Below are 20,335 nucleotides of genomic sequence, written 5' to 3'. Positions count from 1 at the left end.
TTGACCAAATGGCTTCTCTGTAACCACCCTGCAACTATGGCAGGCTAATGACAAAATTCCATGCATGGCATCCCTCTAAATCTAACCTAAAATCTAGTGCAAGAAAGTGGTTCGTGGAAGTGTCTGTGGTGATAATCAGATTGAGTCTCAAATGAAACTTGTGATTTAGAGATCAGAGCAAGTATTAATATCCCAAGGCATTTTTCATAGATTAATTTACCAATAACATTTTTTCTATAAATAGTGTTTTATATAAATAGTGTTACTGGACTTCCAGATGGAGAGGTGGGAGCGGGCAGGCCTGAACAGGGAGCTCTCCCTCAGCCACAGGCATGGGGACTCTGTTTCATCAGCCTTCCCCTTAAATCCCTTCTCCACTCATTTTGTGGTTTAAAGCTCAGCTATAAACTCTGACTAGACCATTCTAGACTAACCACCCCTTGGCCAAATACAGGTGGTGTGCTTTCTACTGAAAGTGTTTCTGGAAGTGTGGTTTGGCAGGAATGGTGTGTGAGAGCCCTGGGCTGCACACTCCTGCTCTGGGTGCTGGAATGCTGGTGGCCAGCAGGCTCTGCCAGCACCAGGTGGATAAAGGAAGTTATCCTGGCAGCACCCACTGCTTTTCACTCACTGAATGCTCTCGCTTCAAAGATTTTTCAAAGTTATTTGCCAGTGCAGTTGCTTTCCTTGCTGCTCTTCATTTCTGTTCTGCTGATGCCACAGCTGCATTATTAGCTTTTGGCCATGCTAGTTTAGCTTTAAATTACATCTTGCCCTCCAGGAATTAGGAGGAGGAATTACATTCATTTGGGCAGTGCTACGTTTCAGTAAACCTACTCTTCAAAACATTACCCTATGCAATGAGGTTGATCCCAGGGAGTTAATATTTTAAATGCACAAGGTCAGGCGTGTCTTGTTTCTGCTTCCAGGCTATGTCTGACAGTCAGCTATCCTGCTGTTAGCACCCATCACCCCAAATAATCTCTATGCTCTGATAATTAAAGATAGACACTGCAGTGTTATGCCATGCAGGAGAGTATAAAGAGAGATATACAGGAATTTTTCAGGCTTTACATAATGCAGTAATTCCGACTGTGCCTCTCACTGAACAGTTACAATGGTCTGTAGAATGCATTAATGGCAAGTTTGAAAGTCTCCGTGTTGCTTTGCTTTCAGCCATCTGCTTTCCCTGAAGTTCCCCAAGTTGCGTTGCTAAGATATAAAATTTACTAAGATTTTGATGATTTGCCAAAGCTACTTTTTCTAAAATATTTAACTACAGTAGCAGTGAGAAAACAGCCAAACCATTAACAATAATCTTTACTTTGGAGCTGTGATGCAGGGCTGTAATTAATGGGATGAGCAGTGTTTCCCAGTGTGTGCAGAGTGGATCCTGGGCCCTCAGGGACACAGTCCACTCAGCCCAGTAGGGAATCTGGAGGAGGCAGCGGCCGGACACCTTTATGTGTCCCAGAATGATTCTGAGAACAGGCAGGACACAAGATAATTAACCTTTGCCAGGCTTGTTACAGAATTTACTGGAACACATGCATAGATAACCTGTGCTATCCTGTGTCACTCGTATCTCCTTCATACAGAGCTCCATAGAGACGGAAAAATCTTCTTGGTGCCTGTTTTAAACTGGAAATGGAAGCAACCTTTGGTATAATCTTTGATGATCTGTCTGCTAAAGAAATACATTGTCAGAGTTTGTTCACAGGAGTGAGTTTGTTCTGAGAATTCTGGACAGCTGCCCACTCAAAGTCTTGCTTGGGTGTCAGCTGGCTGCCTTTTATTAGTAAAGACTCGTGGGTGTGGGCCCAAAATCCAGTCTCAGTTCTTAAGTGGGTTTATATGAAGTTCTACACATTTAGATGCCAGGCTCAGAATAATTTTTCACATGTGAGCTTTCTGCTAAAATATTTACACAATCTCTCAAAGCCCATTTGTTATATAGTATGAGTTGGTAATACATAATGGGCTGCTTGTAGAATATGCATAGAATAAACAAAGCAAAGATCCATGTCTTGTGTGCTCATAGTGCTGAGTTGCTCTATATCTGTCAGAAAAGGGATGCTCTTATAGTGGTTTAACTCAAAACAGTCTGCTTAAAAGGAAGAAAAAAAGAAAAAGAAAGGGGGGGCATGGCTGTTCAACCATGGTTTGCTGTTTGTAAGACACAGCCCTACAGAAAGCTTGAAGTGATGTTCTGCTTAAAATGATTCCTGTTGGCTCACTGGAGGGAGTAACTGAATTCCTTCACTTCTGGCCCTCAAGGTGCATGAGGCACATGGAGGAGATGCCCATGGCCCAAAGCACAGCTCCTGTGGCTCATGACTGTGTTCCTGTACCCTGTGAATGTGGGCACACAAATTTAGAAGGAGCTGCTGTACCATTTCTGGAACCTATTTTTTTCTGTTTCCTCTGATGTGACCACTCTCAAGGTCAGTAATAAATGTAACTTGGAAGTTCTTGGAAAAAGTATGTACTTCTGACTTTGATACTTTGACTTGTAAATGTATTTCCTTCAAAGAAAGACGATTGTAAGTAATTCTACTGGTGTGTTTCATTAGTATGTCATCACTATGATGAATTTTAATGTGAATATCACTGAATGAGAACTGCCTGTCCACATCTTTATTTAGTAAAGATATATTCTGCTAAGGAAAACTTGAACTTATACTCAAGCTAAAGGGTCTGTCTGTATTCAGAGTTTGTGTGAGCTGAATTTTTTATGGTTAGTGGGCTTTGCCAGTGAAGGACTGTAACCTTGAGAATCTCAGGAAAATGCTTACCATGGAGGTGGATCAGGATACATGATGTTCACCTGAGAAAGTATATCCAGATAGGAACCAAAATCACAGGCTGGGGGAAACTCCTCTGTGCAGGTGGATCTCAGCTCTGCAGAGGAGCCGCCATGAGAGAAGCCATCTGGAGCTGCAAAACAGGAATTAATATTGGCTGTGCTTTCCCCCCGTGGTGGATTCTCTGTCACTCTTTATCACACTGCCATAAATCAGAAAACAAACCCTTTCTGAGGCAGAGGCATTGTGAATATTTTGGAACAACCAGGTTTCACAGGATATTATTATTTCTTTAAGGGTAAATGAACACCACCTGTAGATGAACTGTGGTGTTTCAGGCTGTGGCACAGGGACTGTACCTTTAGTGCTGCCCTACAAGGTAGATGGAAGTTCCAAAGTTTTCTTGTCCCTCAAAGGCTGAAAAGGAGTGGGGGTTCTACCATGTGCAGCTTCAGATGTTTGTGGGGTTACTGAAATTCCCAGGAGTTGCATCCATGGAAAGCTTGTCCATTCTGGGAGGGGTTTAAAAGGAGGGACAGGTGTTTGATTGCTGAGCAAATGCTGTTCTCAATAAACACTGACAAGAATGGGAAAAGCTGGAAAATAGCAAATAAAAGTCATCCTGCTGCCAGCTCCAGGGATTTCTTAATGCTTCCATGCAAGAGCTTCCCAGCTCCACAAATATTAAGAGTTTAGTGGTGTTTTCTGTGTCAGGGGACAATTAGTGTGTGTGTGTGTCCATGTAACGTTTTCACTTGGGTAGTAGGGCACCATTCAGTTTAGGATTATTCTTTTGAATATCTCCCAAAATATGCATTTCTTTTTCCATTTCTCTAGCATTGTTATTTCCAACAAGCAGTTTGAAAATTGTCTTTTCTGTTTTTGTCTGGCTCCAGGCTTTTTCAAGGAGATGAAATTACCAGAGTAGTAGATTTAAACACAGTGATTAAAGCTTAATGGTCAATATTTTATCATACCAAAATATTGCTGTTCATGGGTCAAACAGTAGCTCCAGTTTGGGTTTAACTATTTAATCCTCAATTTAGCTGCTGAAAATTAGGAAAATTGGTGTCACTGTAATAGTAGACATTAGTTTTTGGATTTTGTTTTTATTTTCCCTCTGTAGGTTGCCATGGAAGTTTGCATTTCAATTCTTTTGGACTCTAAATTTTATTCCTAAAATATAGATGTTATTCACTCATCTGGATAAATATTTCTGGAAAAGCCAAAAAAAATTACTCCTTGCTCCAAGGGGACAAACTGATCCTAGGAGATTTGTTTAATTTAGACAGAAAAATTCCTGATTCAAATAACTAAATGAAGTTCAGTTGACTTCAATTGATACTTAATTTACCTCAGTGAAAACAGGATTTAAGCCAATGCATTTTTATGTGGCTATTATTGTCTTTTCTATATAAAGAAAAACCCCGTCAATGCTATGCACAGAACAGCACCCATAACAAACTGCAGGTAGAGGAGTCTGCTAACAGGGGATGTGGTTGTTGATGCTCCACTATTTATAATTTGCATTTTTACTGTCTGAAGACTTACACAATAACGTTTTGTAACTGTTTATTTCCTAAAATAGAAATAATCTTGTGTCATTTCCTTGGCAAAGTGGCTTCTTGTCAGCAAATCCCAAAAGGGCCAAAAACATTACTCTAAAATTAACTCCTTGATATTCCCAAATTCTCTTTAAGGTTTTTTGTTTTGTTTTGGGTTTTTTGGGGTTTTTTTTTGGATAGGAGGTAGGAATTGGCACCTTTTTGACTCTCAATGATGATGACTGTTGTAATGACACTGGTGTCATCAATGGCACCATTAATGATGGTTTAATGATACTTGGGTGCCCTGCTGTTCTGTTTCTAGGCCGATGTTCACGTGTGCACTCAGACAAACAGCGTTTGCCCAGTGATTGTTGTAGGCTGGTGCACTCTGCTGAACTGGGAACAGCTCTGCCTTTCCAACAAACAGAAATTACAGCAAAGGCTGCACCAAGGCTATAGGGGGATATGAAAATGCAACAGAGGATGAATCTCATCCCATACCAAAGGGAAAGAAGCATTTTAGGAACTGCTGTCAGCACTGGCTGGGTTGTGTTACCCGTTACCAGTCCCAGCACAGAGAAGCCATTACACTGCCAAGCTGCCTGGGACTTACTTAGCCCATGATTTAATTTTGTCTTTTCATCCCTTGCACGTGGCCAGGTGATTTTCGCTGCCCTTAGCCCCAGCCTGATCCCCAAGCCAGGCGTTCCCTGGCTGCCGTGCTGCCTTACCATCCGCAGCCTCCCTGCCGAGGTGTGGGTGTCCGAACCTCCCGTCCTTGCGCAGGCTGCCCACCACGATGGTGGCACAGGACAGGAAGAGCACCAGCCCGATGACCACCCCTGCCACCAGCAGCGGGGACACCAGCAGGTTGGTGTCGCTGCCGGGCTCGGCGGGGCTGGGGAAGGCGCTGGAGGCGCTGCTCTGGTTCGAGGCAGCTGCTGAGCAGAGAGAGAGAGAGAAGCGCGTCACTTGTCACACAGAGCCCGCACCGAGGGGCTCCCGGAGCCCCGAGACAGCCTCAGACACACCCACGGCACCAATTCCTGCTCTTGCGGAAAACCCATTTATTACACCGACTCCTGGGGCTGTCAGGAACTGACTCCAGGGGGAACACTGGCAATCGCCTCCCTGTTATTGGGAATATCCTGCTGGAGCCAGTGGTGTATGAGCCATGATTTTGATGGCTCCTTCCTGCCAAGATTCTTTGTACCGTGAATTGACTGATGCTGAAAAACTGAAGTGCACAAGGAGGAAACCGGAAATTCAAAAGCGTGAGCTCCAAGAGGAAGAGAGGAATTGCCTGTCGTTAGGGGTGTAAGAAGGCTCCAAGGTTTTGGGCAAGAGTGAACCAGAGGAGGCTGCTTTTGTGGCACAGGGCTTGCTTTGGTTCATGAGGAGAGTCAGCATCCCAAGAAATTGATTTGTAGTGTGGGAAGAGACTCGTCCAGAGTGGGATTGTTTGGTTGCAACTGCTTTACCCTGGTAAAAAAAAAAAAAAAAAATCTATAAATGTGTTATTTGAGTTCAATAAAAAATCTGCTTAAAGGAGAGTAACTCCAGTAATATATTGCCAAATCAAACATCCCTTTGAGACAAGCTGCAGAGAGAGTATCAAAAGTTAAACAATAATTTTCCCTTAGAGAATCAACTGATGAAAAATGAATATACATGAGAATTAATTGCCCAGAGATGTATTTATGGGGGATTACACTGCTAATGGAGGGGAGGTAAATGGGAGAAGCTATGGGAAAAAGGATTCAGGATTTTAGCAGGTAGAATCCCTCTCTCACCCAAATTAAAACAAAATCTCCCATTAGCTGGTCAGGATCAGTAAACCAAAATTTTATCGATGTAAAAAAATTGCTGGAGATGCCATATACCTACCCTAGCTGTTGAATCTGGCCTGGGTATCTTTTTATATCTGGCTATATGCCAGTTGAACAAATACAGAATTTATTTCCTGCTGAAATCAAGGCTAACAAAATTGACTCTTTTGAGTATTCTGTGAAGTGAGTCTGTGTTTTAGGAAGTGCAACGCTATTTACAAGGATAGATGTTATCAGAGAGTTCTCAGCAAGGTTCTCTCTGCTCTTTTCCTTTGGGAGACACCACTTGGTGTTTTGCAGTCACAGTAAGTTTAAAAAGAAGACGATGGCTTCAAGCCAGTGTATGTTATCATTGGCTGATGCTTGAGATTGAGACTACCAATTAGAAACATATACATAAAACCAGGGGAATTAGCAAGTAGTGGAGTTTTGTTAATTTTCGGGAAGCACTTGACTGTTGGCTGAGGATCTTTATAAGCATTTAAGACAGCCAAGAAATGTGCTGAGCTTTAACCAAGTATCTCGTGCCAAAAAAGAAGACTGAATTTTCTGAGAATTAAACTGATGCTGTAGCATTAAATCAAAGGTTATGTACAAGTGTCCTACTTAATACTCAGTGCAGAGAAGTTTTGGGTATGGGATATGTTTGGGGGGTAAGGCCCTTGTGCTAGAACTCAACTTCCTGAAACCTTACAAAATTCTGATCATGTTTCTCATTGGTACATTCTTTCAGCTATCTCTGTTGCTAATGTGTCCGACACACCCTCCCTGGCTTTCCATAGCCTTGTTTTTTCAGATTTTTGCAAATTCTGCCTTTGAGAGATGCAAATATCACGGCAGTGGCAGGTTAAATTCTGGCTGCAGGGGACTGACACCTGAACTGGAAGTAGTGGCAGGTAATTGATTTGTCATTTCGGCTGGCTTGCAAAGGTAAAAGAAGAATCAACTTTGTTGTCAGCATGATGAGAACATGAGCCTGGGGTGTGAGGTTGCCCCATGCATTGTCAGGCTTGCGGTCATCAATTTAATGTCAAATAGTACGGAAATGGAGTTGGTGATAAACTGCTGTCAAATGAGGAGGAAGCAGGCTGCAGTGAGTGCTTTCAGATCTTTTAAGACTTGGGACAAATTCAAAATGCTCCTCTAAACAGGAAGGGCCTGTCTAAGGATATTTATCTTTTATGTTTTTTCCAGCTGTGTGTGGAAGCCAGCTGGAATATCCACACTGACTATTTGGGAGATCCCTGTGGTGCCACCCAGTGTGAGCACTGATATTGGGACCTATTTTGCTTTATAGAAGTTTAACAGCTTCAAGTGACTCCATACAGAAAATACTCTCCTGCACTGGTATCGAGGTGGTGTGGTTTAGTTCAAGACATCCCATTTATCTAATGCATTCTCAGGGCTTCCTTGGCTGTCCCAAATCTTGTTTTTTTTTGTCTACTGTTTCTCACCAGCATGAATCTTTCTGGGTTTTTTATGCTTTTAATCTAATTGAACCCAGTCCCTCATAAAGACAAGTTATAGTGCAATATTGCTTTTATTAGGAGGAATGAATGAGTCCCCTAACACAAAATGTACTTGATAAACTTCTCCTGTGGCACTACTTTCAGTTTGACACCGTGAGTCTGAACCTCCAGACTTCACTACTGACTTACTGCTGTGACAAACAGCAGCAGAATGAGATGCAGTATTGATATAAATTTTTTGGGTTTGAATTTTGTGGGGGAAAAAAAGAGATGTTTATATTACTTTTGGCAAAAAAACACATTATAAATTTTCTTCTCTTATCCAAAACCATCTTCATTTGATAAACCATGCATTTCTCTATATAAAAATGCTATTGTTTTTCCTTCAGAATAGAAGTATCTGGAAATTTATGTGAAGCCCATAAATACAACACCAGTAACAGAGTGCTAACTTTTTGAAGTAAATTGTATCCTTTCCCATGAAACTGCAAATTGTAAACAATACAGACAGAAATATGAATATTTTATATCTAATCCTCTAAATATGAATTATGTTGGATGTACACAGCATGGCTTTTATCCATGATGGGAGCTGTGTAAGTAACAAGAATCAGCACAAATGGCACAGGCTGACAGAACACTGACTTTAGTGTCAGCACCAGTGGAAAACTGCCTGGACTGTCCATTCAGTGCAAGGCAATAAATTAGCATTTTGAAAAATCCCTTAAATATCACAGGATATCATTTTACTCAGTGCTCCTGCATCTCAACGAACCAACTGGAAAGTAACTGAGGGAGGTATAGAACAGCCTGACTTTTTTGGTGCATAATGTTCTGTCTCACTCCTGTTTACCTCTCTTGGAAGGGACACATCCCTTTCTAACTTGGCCTTAAGTAATGTGGAGGTTTCAGCTGGGTCAGGTCCTGGTAGGGTGAAATGTCCTCGTGTGCAGACATGTCCTGGGAGCCTGGTTCACCCAACATCCAGCCCTTTGTTAGGAGTGGCTTCCATCTTCCTCAGTGCCTTTCACCTGCTTGTATCTCAGCTGAGAGAGAAGAGAAGCACCTACACACAAATGAAAGTCTCTTCTCTCCATACTCGGTTGAGTTTGGTGGTGGTGGTGGGGTCTTGTTTTGTTTCCTTTTGTCCTGAAGGCACATCAGCTCTAGTGAGGCTGCAATGGCCTCTGTAATTGATGGGCTTTGAGATGATTTTAAAGCTGGATCCTGCTAAGATAACCAAATCTCTTCCCCTGGTTTCCAATCTGTCATCTTAATAAAGATGATAATTCATGTTATGACTGGTGGAGAGGATGAGTCATGAACTGGTTTTGTTTCCCAGGCTGAACTGTGCCTGACCAGTTCCTGAGGAAATGCTGATGTGTTGTTCTGGAACCATTTTGTGTCTAGAACGATCCACCCCTGCATCCTTGCCAGCCTGGGATTCTCCTTCCTGAGGGCAGGGTGGGCATGGTGCTGACTTGCTGAACTAGAGCTGAAGCACATGGGCAGAACAGGAGTGTTCCTTGTACCCCTGGGTTAGTAAAACTGTTTGGGATGGTGATCCAGCACCTCCCAGTACCCTGAAATACACTGTATTAACACAGGGTGCAGGACTGGAATGGAGTAGAGCGGAGGTCAGTTTAGGATGGTGCATAGCACCCTTTGTAATCCTTTGGTATTTATAGAATTGCAACACAGCGTCTCAAACACTGAAAGCACATTTCTGATATCTGTACTTTTTCAGTCCCTTGGATTATATACATTATTCCCTTCTCTTTATCCAGGGAAGGTGAGTGACAGATGTCAGGAAGGAGCTGAGAGCACACGGACACACTGAATCAGTGGAATGATCCAAGATTTTGTTGTTTCTGCCGTTGTGAACAGTTCCTGTTTGAAAATGGTTTGGTCTGGCCAAGAGTGACCAACTGGACCCTGCCCTTGTTGCTGCCCTGGGAATAAATCTCTGGAAATCAGCAGGAATTGCACTGCTTGTTTCTGTCACACAGAAAAGGAGCAAGGGAGGTGTAGCACAAAAAGAAGCTGGAAGAGGGTTTGGATGACGGGAGCATCACTGCAGCCAGGGGAGAGGGATGTTACTCAGGCCATTGAACACAAGGGCCCTTAATTTTCAGGAGCTGAACCTTAAAATTAGCTAAAAGTAAATGTCTCTATTGGGTTCAAAGCTATTCCATTGGATCCTGAGGAAGGCTGAAACTTCACTTAGGCTTGATAAATGCCAGGGTGTCATTGGCCTATGGGACTGAAAGGAAGCAATGAGGATGCTGAGAACAGGGCAGGCTATTTGTCCTTTTGTGTTTCTCTTATTCTCTTGTAGAAGAGTTGGGCAAATGAGTGGATGACCAGATCGGTCTTGGAAATGCCCTCTCTATAAAGCAGTTTTACATCAGCCAGACAAATAGTGTGGGAAAAGGAATTTGCAGTTCCAGGAGGCCCAGGAGCATGTTTGGTTCTCTCAGAGTCCTCCTGTTCTTTAGCCTTTTCTGATTTCCACACAGAAAATTAAACTGCCTCTTAAGCTACAACTGATGTTCAATGATAACTCTACAGGGAGTGTTTCCAACTTTTACCTCTTATCTTCTTATCTTCTGGAACTGACACTTAGTAATTTTTTGACAAAGTCAATGAATAAATAAATTTTTGCTGTCAGTTGCTGCACCAGTGACATTTTAACAGTTCCCAAAACAGATGATATTCATTATTATTTCTAAATTTGAGGTAAATCTTCCTATACAAATGGTTAACTAATCTTGCCTGTTCATTGCTGCTGTGGGAGATACCTCAGCATAATCCAAACCTGCATGAATGCCATTAACCAGGCAGGACCTGTGAATTTGGACTCAGTTTCTCTGCAGCTCTCCACAGCTCAAAGTCTCTTTGAACTTTTTTACTGCATACATACGTTCTAACCAGAATTAAAATTTTTCACTGATTAATAGTTAAAAATCAAAACCTTATTCAGACCTGAGACTGTGTGCTAGGGATGGTTCAGTATTATCTGATGTCCACAGCTGAAAGGGAACGTGGGACATCCTTCCAGGTACAAAAGCTGCCCATGACCTTGGCAGAGAGGGTGGCCTTTCCTCTGAGATAGCAAACTCGGCCTTTTTATCATGTCTGCTGCCTACCAGATAATGACTTTCTCTCTTCTTGCATTGACATCCTTATTATAGAGCCAGAATGAGGAAGATTGGATCACCAGCAGCCTGCAAATTGAGAATGTCAGAAGCAAAGAGAATGTGGCTGCAGAAGGGCTCAGGAAATAAATCTTTTCAGCTGCTGTGGCTTTGGGGTATTATGCTGATGTCACAGCAGCTTGTATAGGTGCTGTTTCAAATTAACAGGAAAAATCTTCCAATTTTCAGATCCATGGTCTATTTTATCAACATGATAAATACCACTGCAGGGAAACAAATCAGTCTGGAAGTATAACAGCCCACTTGCTGATGGACAAGGAATATTTTTCCCCTATTTTCTCATATTCAAGCAACTTGGAACTAGTGCAGTTTTAGAAGCAGGACCCAAAGCTATTACTTTTCCCAGAAACTCTGTATTAGGGCTTGGAAATGAGTATGATGAGAATTCTCTTTTATCCATTAAAGTTAAGTTACCTTCGTAAGCTCAGATCCAACCTAGCTTGGTAGTGACTTGAATAGGGCAAACCCTATAATTTTGGGGGTTTTTATTGTGAGAAACTGTTTTTTTTGGCACACAACTTTCTCATGTAAAACTTTGGAAAAAATGTTGCACTATAGTAATATTTCTTAAGGTCATAAAAATATAATGGGCAAATTATTTTATATTTTACCTTATCAGTCTGCTTGAACTGTGATCTGGATGTCTCGTGTCTTGTCTTTAGAAGGCTGAGCTCTGTCTGAGCTGTATTTAATGTAACCTAAAGAGGGGAGGTGGCAGCTCATGGAACACAGAGCCCAGGCAGGAAACACAATCTGTACTGGGGCAACAAAAAACCAGCCCCAAACCAAAAATCCAAAACCTTCCACAGAGAGGTTCCTTTCCTTACAAACTTTCCTCTCAAGCTCCACAGAGGAAATGGGAAGGACTGATGAAATTCTTGCTGGCTTGAACAGTCACAACTGGTGAGCACCTGATTTGTGCACTGTATGTATTAATGAATCTCTAAATCAGTTATCCACTTCTGATTGCTATTAAACTGGCTCACATTTGTGATACTTTTTAAATGATGGAGTTTTGTATTTTCCTGGTGTTGCACTGAACTGTTCAAATGTCTCTATTCGTCATCATCTTTAGCAATCCTTACCCTTCTCACAGGATTTAAAGCTCTATAATGAAGATCCGTCTGCAACTAAATTTTGAGGTTGAGCTGAGCTTCAGGAACCAGATCCCACCTTCTATACACACCCCTAGTGCTCCTTCTACAGTGCTTGTGCCCTTGTGCTGCTTCTTATTTAGGGTTTTTCTTATCAAAATTAACCCCATTTCTTTTTCCAGCCTCCTTGCCAGTCTTCAGTGGGAGTAATCTACCGAAAAAGCACATAGAGGAACAAACTGATTTTTACTGCTTAGAAAAGAATGATGACTGAAATACTGATCCAGGTAGTTGTGTATGGAACAGGGTGCTGAGATAGAAAGCAGTTAACAAGTGCTGGGATCCCCAGATCTTCCTTTAGGAGGTGGTATCCCATGTGATCTATCTTGGCCTGTCTTTCAAGGTGAAATGAATTTTTAAAAATAATTAAAATGGTTTGCAGTGGTGTTCTGTGCTTCTACATGAATCATGGTGATGGTGTTGCAGAGTACACAAAGCCTAGAGTACATTATCATTTGTATCTGTGAAAGCTCCAGCAGTATCTGCCTGCATAAATCAAGGGTTTTTCTCATCCCGTTAAAAAATGATTTAATTCCTTCAGATTTCATCTGAACAGAACTAGGACTTTTGCTTAGACAGATGCAGGAATGTCAATAATGGCAAGTCAGATATTGAGTCTGGAGACAATTTCAATCACCTGGGTTTTTTGTTGCTAAAGGAGCTGCTGAAGTACAAGGACACAGAAAGATCTGTAGAAATTAAACACTCAAACATTACTATTCAGCAGCATGGGGGGGAAATCCCTACTGCTCACTGTAAAAGACTCATTTGGTGAAAGGATGGGTAACTGGGAGTGCAGGACTGGCCACACGGCCAAAGGCCATTCCCTGTGTTATAAACATATATTATAGTATTGGCTTCTCGCAAGTATAAAGGTAGATGTTATATAATGTTAGAAATGCTTTTTGCTGTGTGGATGTTGTTTTCTCTCTTTTTAGCAAGAATGTTAGCAAGTGTGAGCAAGTAAGAGAACCTCCAAGCGAGCAGAGGATGAGGCCCGAGGAGCTGCTGACCAACACTTTGTCCAGAGAACAAAAGGGCCCAAAGGCTGCTCTGCCCGGAGAACGGGCGGCCAGGAGGGTCCGAGAGCCGCTATCACCGCTCTGGCCGGGGGGCAAAGAGGCCCAAAGCTGCAATCAGCCCTGACTGTCTGGAGAATTAAGAGATCCACCCTACCATCGACTCTCACCTAGCGGGCCCAACCCCAAGAATCAAAAGAAATAAAACCGCAAGGCAGAAGAACACGCATGCTCTAAAAAGGCGGACCCAAGGAGTGGCCATGCAGAACAGCTCCGGGAAAAGTTTGAATATGAATAGAGAACAGACAGTAAAAATGGTATAAAAGGGACTCACCTCGAGCATCAGGGGTGCTCTTGGCAGAGCCCCAAGGCACCCGGCCGTTATCCCTTTGCTTTATTTTATGTGTCTCTTATTGTCTGTATATTAAACTCTTTAAATTCTCACAGGAGAGTGAACCTCGTTTTTCACACCTGGATCTCTGGGCAGCGTCCAGGGGTGTTTGATGCACATCCTGCACTGTGCCCTGCCTGCAGCCAGCAGGGCTGAGGCTGGCTGACCGAGGAGAGGAGACTCACCCCGAAGGGCTGCGAAAGCTGACGGGCACTGGAGCTCCGCCTGGGGCAGCAGAACATTCTGCTGCCTTGCACACAGAGCTCCTTCCACATGGTTCCTTCTCTAAATAACGTAATGTTGGTTGCTTTTCATTTGAGGTGGCAGAGGAAAGACTTTAAAACCAACCAAACAACTCCCCCTAAACCAAGCATGTCCTTTAGGAAAGGACATTCATTCATCTTTCGATATAGAGTGCAGCGTGGATATGTGAGTACTTAACACAGAAAAAACAGTTCCCACTTTGAGGCCTGTTTCAGCATGGGGTTACCATCCATATCTGCATCATCTCCAGCAGCTCCACGTGTGCTGGGGAGTCAGAAGGGCTCTGAGCTGTCCCCAGGCAGAAGACACACTGAGAAGGACTGAGGCTTACAGATACCCTGAGAATCAGCTGTGCTTGCTGCACCATTTCCTCTCCAGGCAGTTGACAGTCTAGGCTGTAGGTATTCCTCCCTGTTCTTAAAAGGAAGCTATTTATTATTTTCAAAGATGATTTAAACAAGGGAATATTACTAAAGGAACAGGAGTTGCAGTGTCCACTGCTCTGCATTGCCACCCAGTAAGATTGAGAGAGAGTAGTAATTGAGGGATGCAGAGTCAGGCTGGAGCAAGAACTTGGGCTTTCTCTGTGAGCACACTGTTCTGAAGATTATACTCAATGTAAATAATTATACGTTATGGGAAAGTTGATTAAATTTTGAATCCAAAGGATTTATTAATCCCTTTGTAATGAATTTGTGCTGCACATAGATGAGAACCCCTGTGATGCCCTCAGAGCACCCTGGACAATGCCTTGACCTGGAACATGGGCTGGGTTTAAGGCCGGCTGGGTTTTGTGGCCTTTTGAACAAAAGGGACCAGAAAATGGTTCAGTCCCAGAAAATAAGTGTGCCCAGCAGGGGTGGTTCTAATAAAACTGCCGAAATGAAAGCTCTTGTAGGGATACTGCCTGGAAGTATCCAGGGATACCATCCAGCTTCTACCTTCTTGAAGTTCAGTCTGTGTTAAAGGTCACTAATGATTGCTGCTTTCTATTAATATTCACAGTGGTGGAAATGTGTCTGTTAAATTGCTCCCATTTACCCACTGCAAAAAAAAAAAGAATTTTTGAACAAAGCTATGGGATTCTTGGTAGAGAAAATGGTATCTAGGCTGATATGATGTCCTATTCCCTTTCAAGTGCATGGGTAGACACATGGAGAAAGAAACAGCTTTGTAATAGAAAAGGAAATAATTTCTGTCCCTGGTTGTCCTGATCACACACGACTGCAAAGGGATTTTAATCTACATGCCTGCTAACAGCAAGGGCTTTTACATTGTGGATTAACAACTTTTTAAAAAATCACAAAAAACCCTGGAACCCCTTCAGTTTCCTCTCACCTGCCTATATTATTCATTTTAATTGTGTGCTATAGGTCAGGGTTACCTTGTTAGGTGCTTAATGAGGCTGAGAGCACTCACATGGTGTGGCCAGTTGAGGAGTTCTACCCAAATTACCTAAACATCCTTCTTCCCTGCCTGAAGGCAATCTTGCATTACAGGAGAATCAGAATGTCCTTCAATATGAGGGCAATCTAAAGAGTTCACAGCAGGAGAATTTACAACCATCTCAAAGGGATTTATAAACTTAGATTTGTAAATTGTATTCTCCAGCTCATAGGGGATTCAGTTGCTGGATATGTTGCTGTTTGGTTCTGGTGTGAATGGATGAACCTCTTCAGTTTCTGGTCCATGAACAATCAGATTAAGAGGCATTCAGATTAAAAACAAGATGAAATTTTCTATTCTTTGCATTAGTAGACAAATAATTTTTTTGTGAAGAAACTGACAGCGTGAAAATAGCTCCTATTTTATAGGACACTGCAGAAACACAGGTGTGTGAGCTGCAGAAAAGCAAGAGCTGTTCTGAAAAAGGCTTGTTCATGGAAGTGATGGAGCACTGAAAGGAATAAAAGGGGGAAAATGGTGATCCAGGGTTACCAGAGCACTATCAAGTCCATGTACAGTGGGATATATGCTGTGCTGGACACTGTCTCCAGAATGACCTCGCAGGGAAAGATTTGGGGAAAATCCTGTCCAACAGCAGTGGAATCCCAGGGCTTTGAACAGCAGGAAGGACCTGGGCCTGTGCAAAGGAGCTGTGGCTCCAAGAACAACAGCCATGATCCAATCCCAAGGCAGGAATTCACTTTAGCCCAGTGGTCTCAGAGGTCCCCTGAGCAGAGGCTGGTGGGAATGGCTGAAATCTGAGGCCTCCAGCAGATCACCAGTGAGTTAGTGTTGGCTGAACTAGAGAGCCAAGAAATGCTGAGACACTGTGGGAGCCTTGGACCTCAGCTGCTGAAAGCACGAGCAGTGCAATGACAGATTGCTGAGACTGCAACAAAAGTCAGAGTAGAAAAGGTGGCTGCCTTCTCTTCAGAGCTCTTGTGCTTTAATGTCAGCATGGACTCCTGGTGGGTATCGTAACTGGAAAGTGCAAGAGTAAAAATGCTGAGATGAGCCTCATATTAATTATTAAAAAGCCGACAGTCAGCGTGGATGTGCTGTGGAGAAGATGTGAATTTAGGATTACCTGTTGCCTCAAAGCAATGTTTAAATCTGTGTTACCTCTGAGAAGTAGCTCTTCACCTCCTGCTCCAAAGTTATAAACCCATGAACTTCACAGCGTATCCTAAATATGATGGTACTGGCAAAATGCCTGGTTAGAATGGCAATGGGACATGGATACTTTTTTGATTGTTTTAATTATTTATGTTTTTTAAAAAATCCAAAGTACCCACTGTCCTGAAGCTTGAGGAAAACCATGAGGATAGGAAAGGCTTCAAATCTCTGCATGTATCAAACAGTTCCTTTAACTCCTCATTCTTGTCCTATGCATCACGAGGTTCTTTTGAGGGATCCCAGTCGAGGGTGGAGGTGGTGTCTTTGAACTGCACTAGAGATGTGTGTTCCTGAGCTGGGCAAGGGAGAGCTCCTGCCTTCCACTGCAAGCTGGAAAGGGAATGTGATTTGCAGTTAGGTGTTTATGGTTTGATGGCTTCTCTGGGTCGCTTTTTTGTTTGTTTGTGTATGGTTTTGGTTTCTGTTTGTTGGGGTTGGTTTGTTTTAAGCTTCTTTTAGCTGCTGAAGATAAAGGACAGACTGCAATTCTTAATCAAGGAAGGTATGAACTCTCTGTAACAATAAAATTCTGTTTGAACTCCTGCTGCCTTCTGGATGGCTCCTGCATTGGTATTAATTGGAGAAATGTGCTAGAAATTTTAACAAGGGTAATCACTGTGTTTTATGGGGCTACATTTACAGCTTTAGACTGTTCAGCCAGTGCATGCTGACCTTCTGCAATTTGTTCTGAATAGCACTTAGTGCAGGGACTTTCACTCTGATCTCCCTTGTGCTGACAGCACATTATACAAGAAATATCCTGCTGCTTGGATTATTACAATAATTGATGGATCCATATTTACTGTGTCATTTGTTAATACTATCCTGTTAAGGCCTTCTGGGAATGAGATCACAGATTTTTCTGAGTAGCAGCTGCTGTAGAGTTTCCTGAACCACCAGATTTTCTGGCTGGGGCAAGGAAGGCAGGGCTGAGGATACAAACAGGTGGCCTGGTTGCAACAATATGAGCTAACAATACTGGAGCCTGCAGCCTTGGGAAGGTGTGGGCAGCCTTGGTGATTCAGGAAGTGCCAAGGGTGTCAGTGAGCTCTGTGGTTCAGAAAGGAAACTCATTGCTCCTGCTCCCCTCCTGTGTCCCTTGGTGATAAGAGCCTGAAGAGAGGTTGGAGATAGCCCAACAAGGTGTATGTTTATTCCCCATGTTGCCCTTTATCAGTGTTTGATTGCCCAAAAGCTCTGCAATGAGAACCATATACAGATCACCCCTAGAAAACCACTGTGACTGGGAAAAAAAGTAATGAACAGCAACTAATGCATTAATTTACAACATTTGTCAAGGTGATTTCTGACTGAATTATGGTTCTGTTTCCTCTGATTAAATTAGCACAAGATTTCTTCTTTTATTCTTTCCCTGACCATGGGGTGGATATCCCTGATGAAGCACAGGTTCCCTGCAATGTCTTTTGCAATATTACTTCTCTCCCAAAACAAGTCCTCCTCACCAGCAGCTCCTGAGTCGTTACAGGAGGGATCAATACAGTGTCCAGTCAAATTATCTGGTGCACAGGCTCAGTTATCTGCTCATGTCTCAGTTATTCTCAGAGATGAAATTAAAAAGCAGCAGCCACTTCACTGAGGAAGGGTTCCAAAGGAGCAGGATGTCCTCAAGATGAGTTGGGGGAATGCTGGTCCTGGGGCAGGCAATGTAGGTGCAGAATGATCATGGTATGAGACCAGATTAATTACTCATCCATGCATGCATCTGTGAGTTAGGAACACATCTTTAATCATTATTTGCCAGCTTATTTAACTAGATTTGAATCATACCTTTTTGTTATGGTTGCATTTTTTTCACTAAAGTTTTAATCTTTCTTGGAATTTTGGAAAATTGTTTTTGATCTCAGTAGTAATATTTTTTTCCTAAACTGTAAAGCATCTTTAAGTAGAGAAATCTAATTTAAAGGTTTTATTTACTCTATAAACACTGTCCTTTGGGTTCTGACTCAAGGTAATTCAATATGAGCACATGAAACCCATCTCTGTCTCCTACAAATGTGTATAGATCTATATTATCACAAATAGTTGCTGTGCTATGATCCTAAATCAAGATTAATACAAACTCAGTTTGCCTAATGTCAGCCTTAATCTTGGCTTTAATGAAGAGCTCTTCTCATTCTTGTTGGCAATTTCTACTGATAAAATTAAGCTGTGTTTTTTTCACTGTGACTTAGACGAATGCAGCAGGATTTTCAAGTTTCCATAATGTGGTAGGAGAGATGCTGACTTTAAGGCTTGTTTAATTTCCATTTGTTGGGTGCCAGTTTGCCTGTGCCTCCTAACTGTGGGGGAGAGGGAGGGGCTGCTGCCCCAGCTCTTCCCTCTGCCAGGACAAAGCCATCCGGGAGGAGTGTGCTGGGAGCAGAGGTGTCCCCGCAGAGCTCTGGGGCTCCAGGTGCCCCTTTTCCTGAGGAACATGGAGTAGAGTGGTTCCCTGTATAACCAGTCAAATGGCTTCTGCTGGGTTCCAGCAGGAAAAATCTGTGTGCTTATTTTGCATTGTGTCAGCTCTCCTGTTCAACAGTTCCCCACACAGCAGGAGGAGGTGGCCCTTGCTGGGCTTTGCAGTGCAAGGCGCAGCCACACGACAGGAATTTAACACCTGCATAGCCAACAGAGTTTGTTCTGTCCCAGCAGAACAGAGGATGTATCAGGAACTTGGCATCCAAGTGCTCTCTCCTTTTCAGAAGGAAAGGATGATATCAGTGCCCAGGAGCAGCCCAGCACCAACCCACCCATGAGGATGTTTAGCTCACGAGACAAGGCAGTTGCTCAAGCACCAAACAATAACCCAAATGTGCAGGATTTTAGCACATGGAGACTTTTTTTGGCTTGTTCACTCCTGAAATCCCACGCTGGCCTCGGTTAGGATGCAGCGTGGTGAGGACAGGCTGCTGTGCAGGGGCTGGCAGGGCTGCAGGGACAATGGGACACTGGTGGCACCATCAACAGCACCCCCACGTGTGTGAGTGGGGCTCTGACTGGAGGCATTTCTGAGGGATTCCCCTTTTGGCTGTTGACTTAATTCTGCCCTTCCCTGAATTCCCTTGTGATTTAATTTAAATCCCCGTGGCCCTTTCTGTGGCACATGATCTTTGTCATGCTCTCTGTTCAGTCACATCCTATTTTTGCACATTTCTCCTGCACTTGCTGTGACCTGTGAAGAGGGATGAATTACCAGCACACTGTTTCCTTAAGCTGAGCAATTACTTTGAATGAATATTACATGGGTTATGTGAAGATAGAAAGTGGAAATAAAGAGACTTGCTATGGAAACAGGTTTTTTTTTTTCCACTTTTCTTTTTTTGATGCTTTCATCTCTTCTGCAGTGGGGATTACTGTGCTATTTATTCTGTATGGTGAAAATATGACAGTTATGTCTGTTATATTTTTCATATTTTTCTTTATATTCCTTAGAAAGTGAGAAATGTAAATGACATTCCTGTACTATCTTCAGGTATTTTGTTTTTATTCTGATGATGTCTCCTTTCTCCAGGCAACAAAAATTAAGATGTTGCATTATGCCTGTCTCATTCATGCATTTTTTTCAGGTGAACTGTCTGTCCTTCTTGTTAGCTCCTGTTCCACAGAGTATTTCGGGAATGGGGGTTCTGTAGAACTTTGCCAAGCCCTGCTGCCTACTGTCTCCAGTGTAGTGTTTAGAGCAAGAAAACTTTTAAAGCCCAGCAGAAGCTTGTGGACTGACCTCTCTGTATCTTATTGAAGTGATTAATTTGCCTTATATTTTCGTTGACTGATCTCTGTGTTTCTGCACCACTTACTCACTTCTACATGTTTGTGCTGTGCCGTATAAAATATTCCCAGTACTGAGTATCAGGATTCCTTCAGCAAAGCATGTGTGCAAAAGCTACCTGACAAGCTCAGGGAACCACACTTTATCCTCTTGGTATTAAACGAGTTATAAAACAGGAAGGACAAATGCATCTCTGCACTGCTGACACTGAGCCAGCAGTTTCAGTCTGAGAGGAGGAGGGAGAAC

The 20,335-nt window shown here is 42.7% G+C and overlaps 1 protein-coding gene across 1 annotated transcript in view; it reads right to left on the bottom strand.

Moving 5' to 3' along the window:
• The window catches only part of BEAN1 (brain expressed associated with NEDD4 1), a 57,475-nt gene that overhangs the window by 12,699 nt on the left and 24,441 nt on the right, over positions 1 to 20,335 (bottom strand). Inside the window, 2 exon segments of the mRNA XM_032121998.1 lie at positions 2,796 to 2,937; positions 5,083 to 5,292. Coding sequence (XP_031977889.1) covers positions 2,796 to 2,937; positions 5,083 to 5,292 — 352 coding nt within the window.

Source organism: Corvus moneduloides, chromosome 12, assembly GCF_009650955.1.
Source record: "Corvus moneduloides isolate bCorMon1 chromosome 12, bCorMon1.pri, whole genome shotgun sequence".
Taxonomy (NCBI): Eukaryota; Metazoa; Chordata; class Aves; order Passeriformes; family Corvidae; genus Corvus; species Corvus moneduloides.
This window is presented reverse-complemented; position numbering and strand designations above follow the sequence as displayed.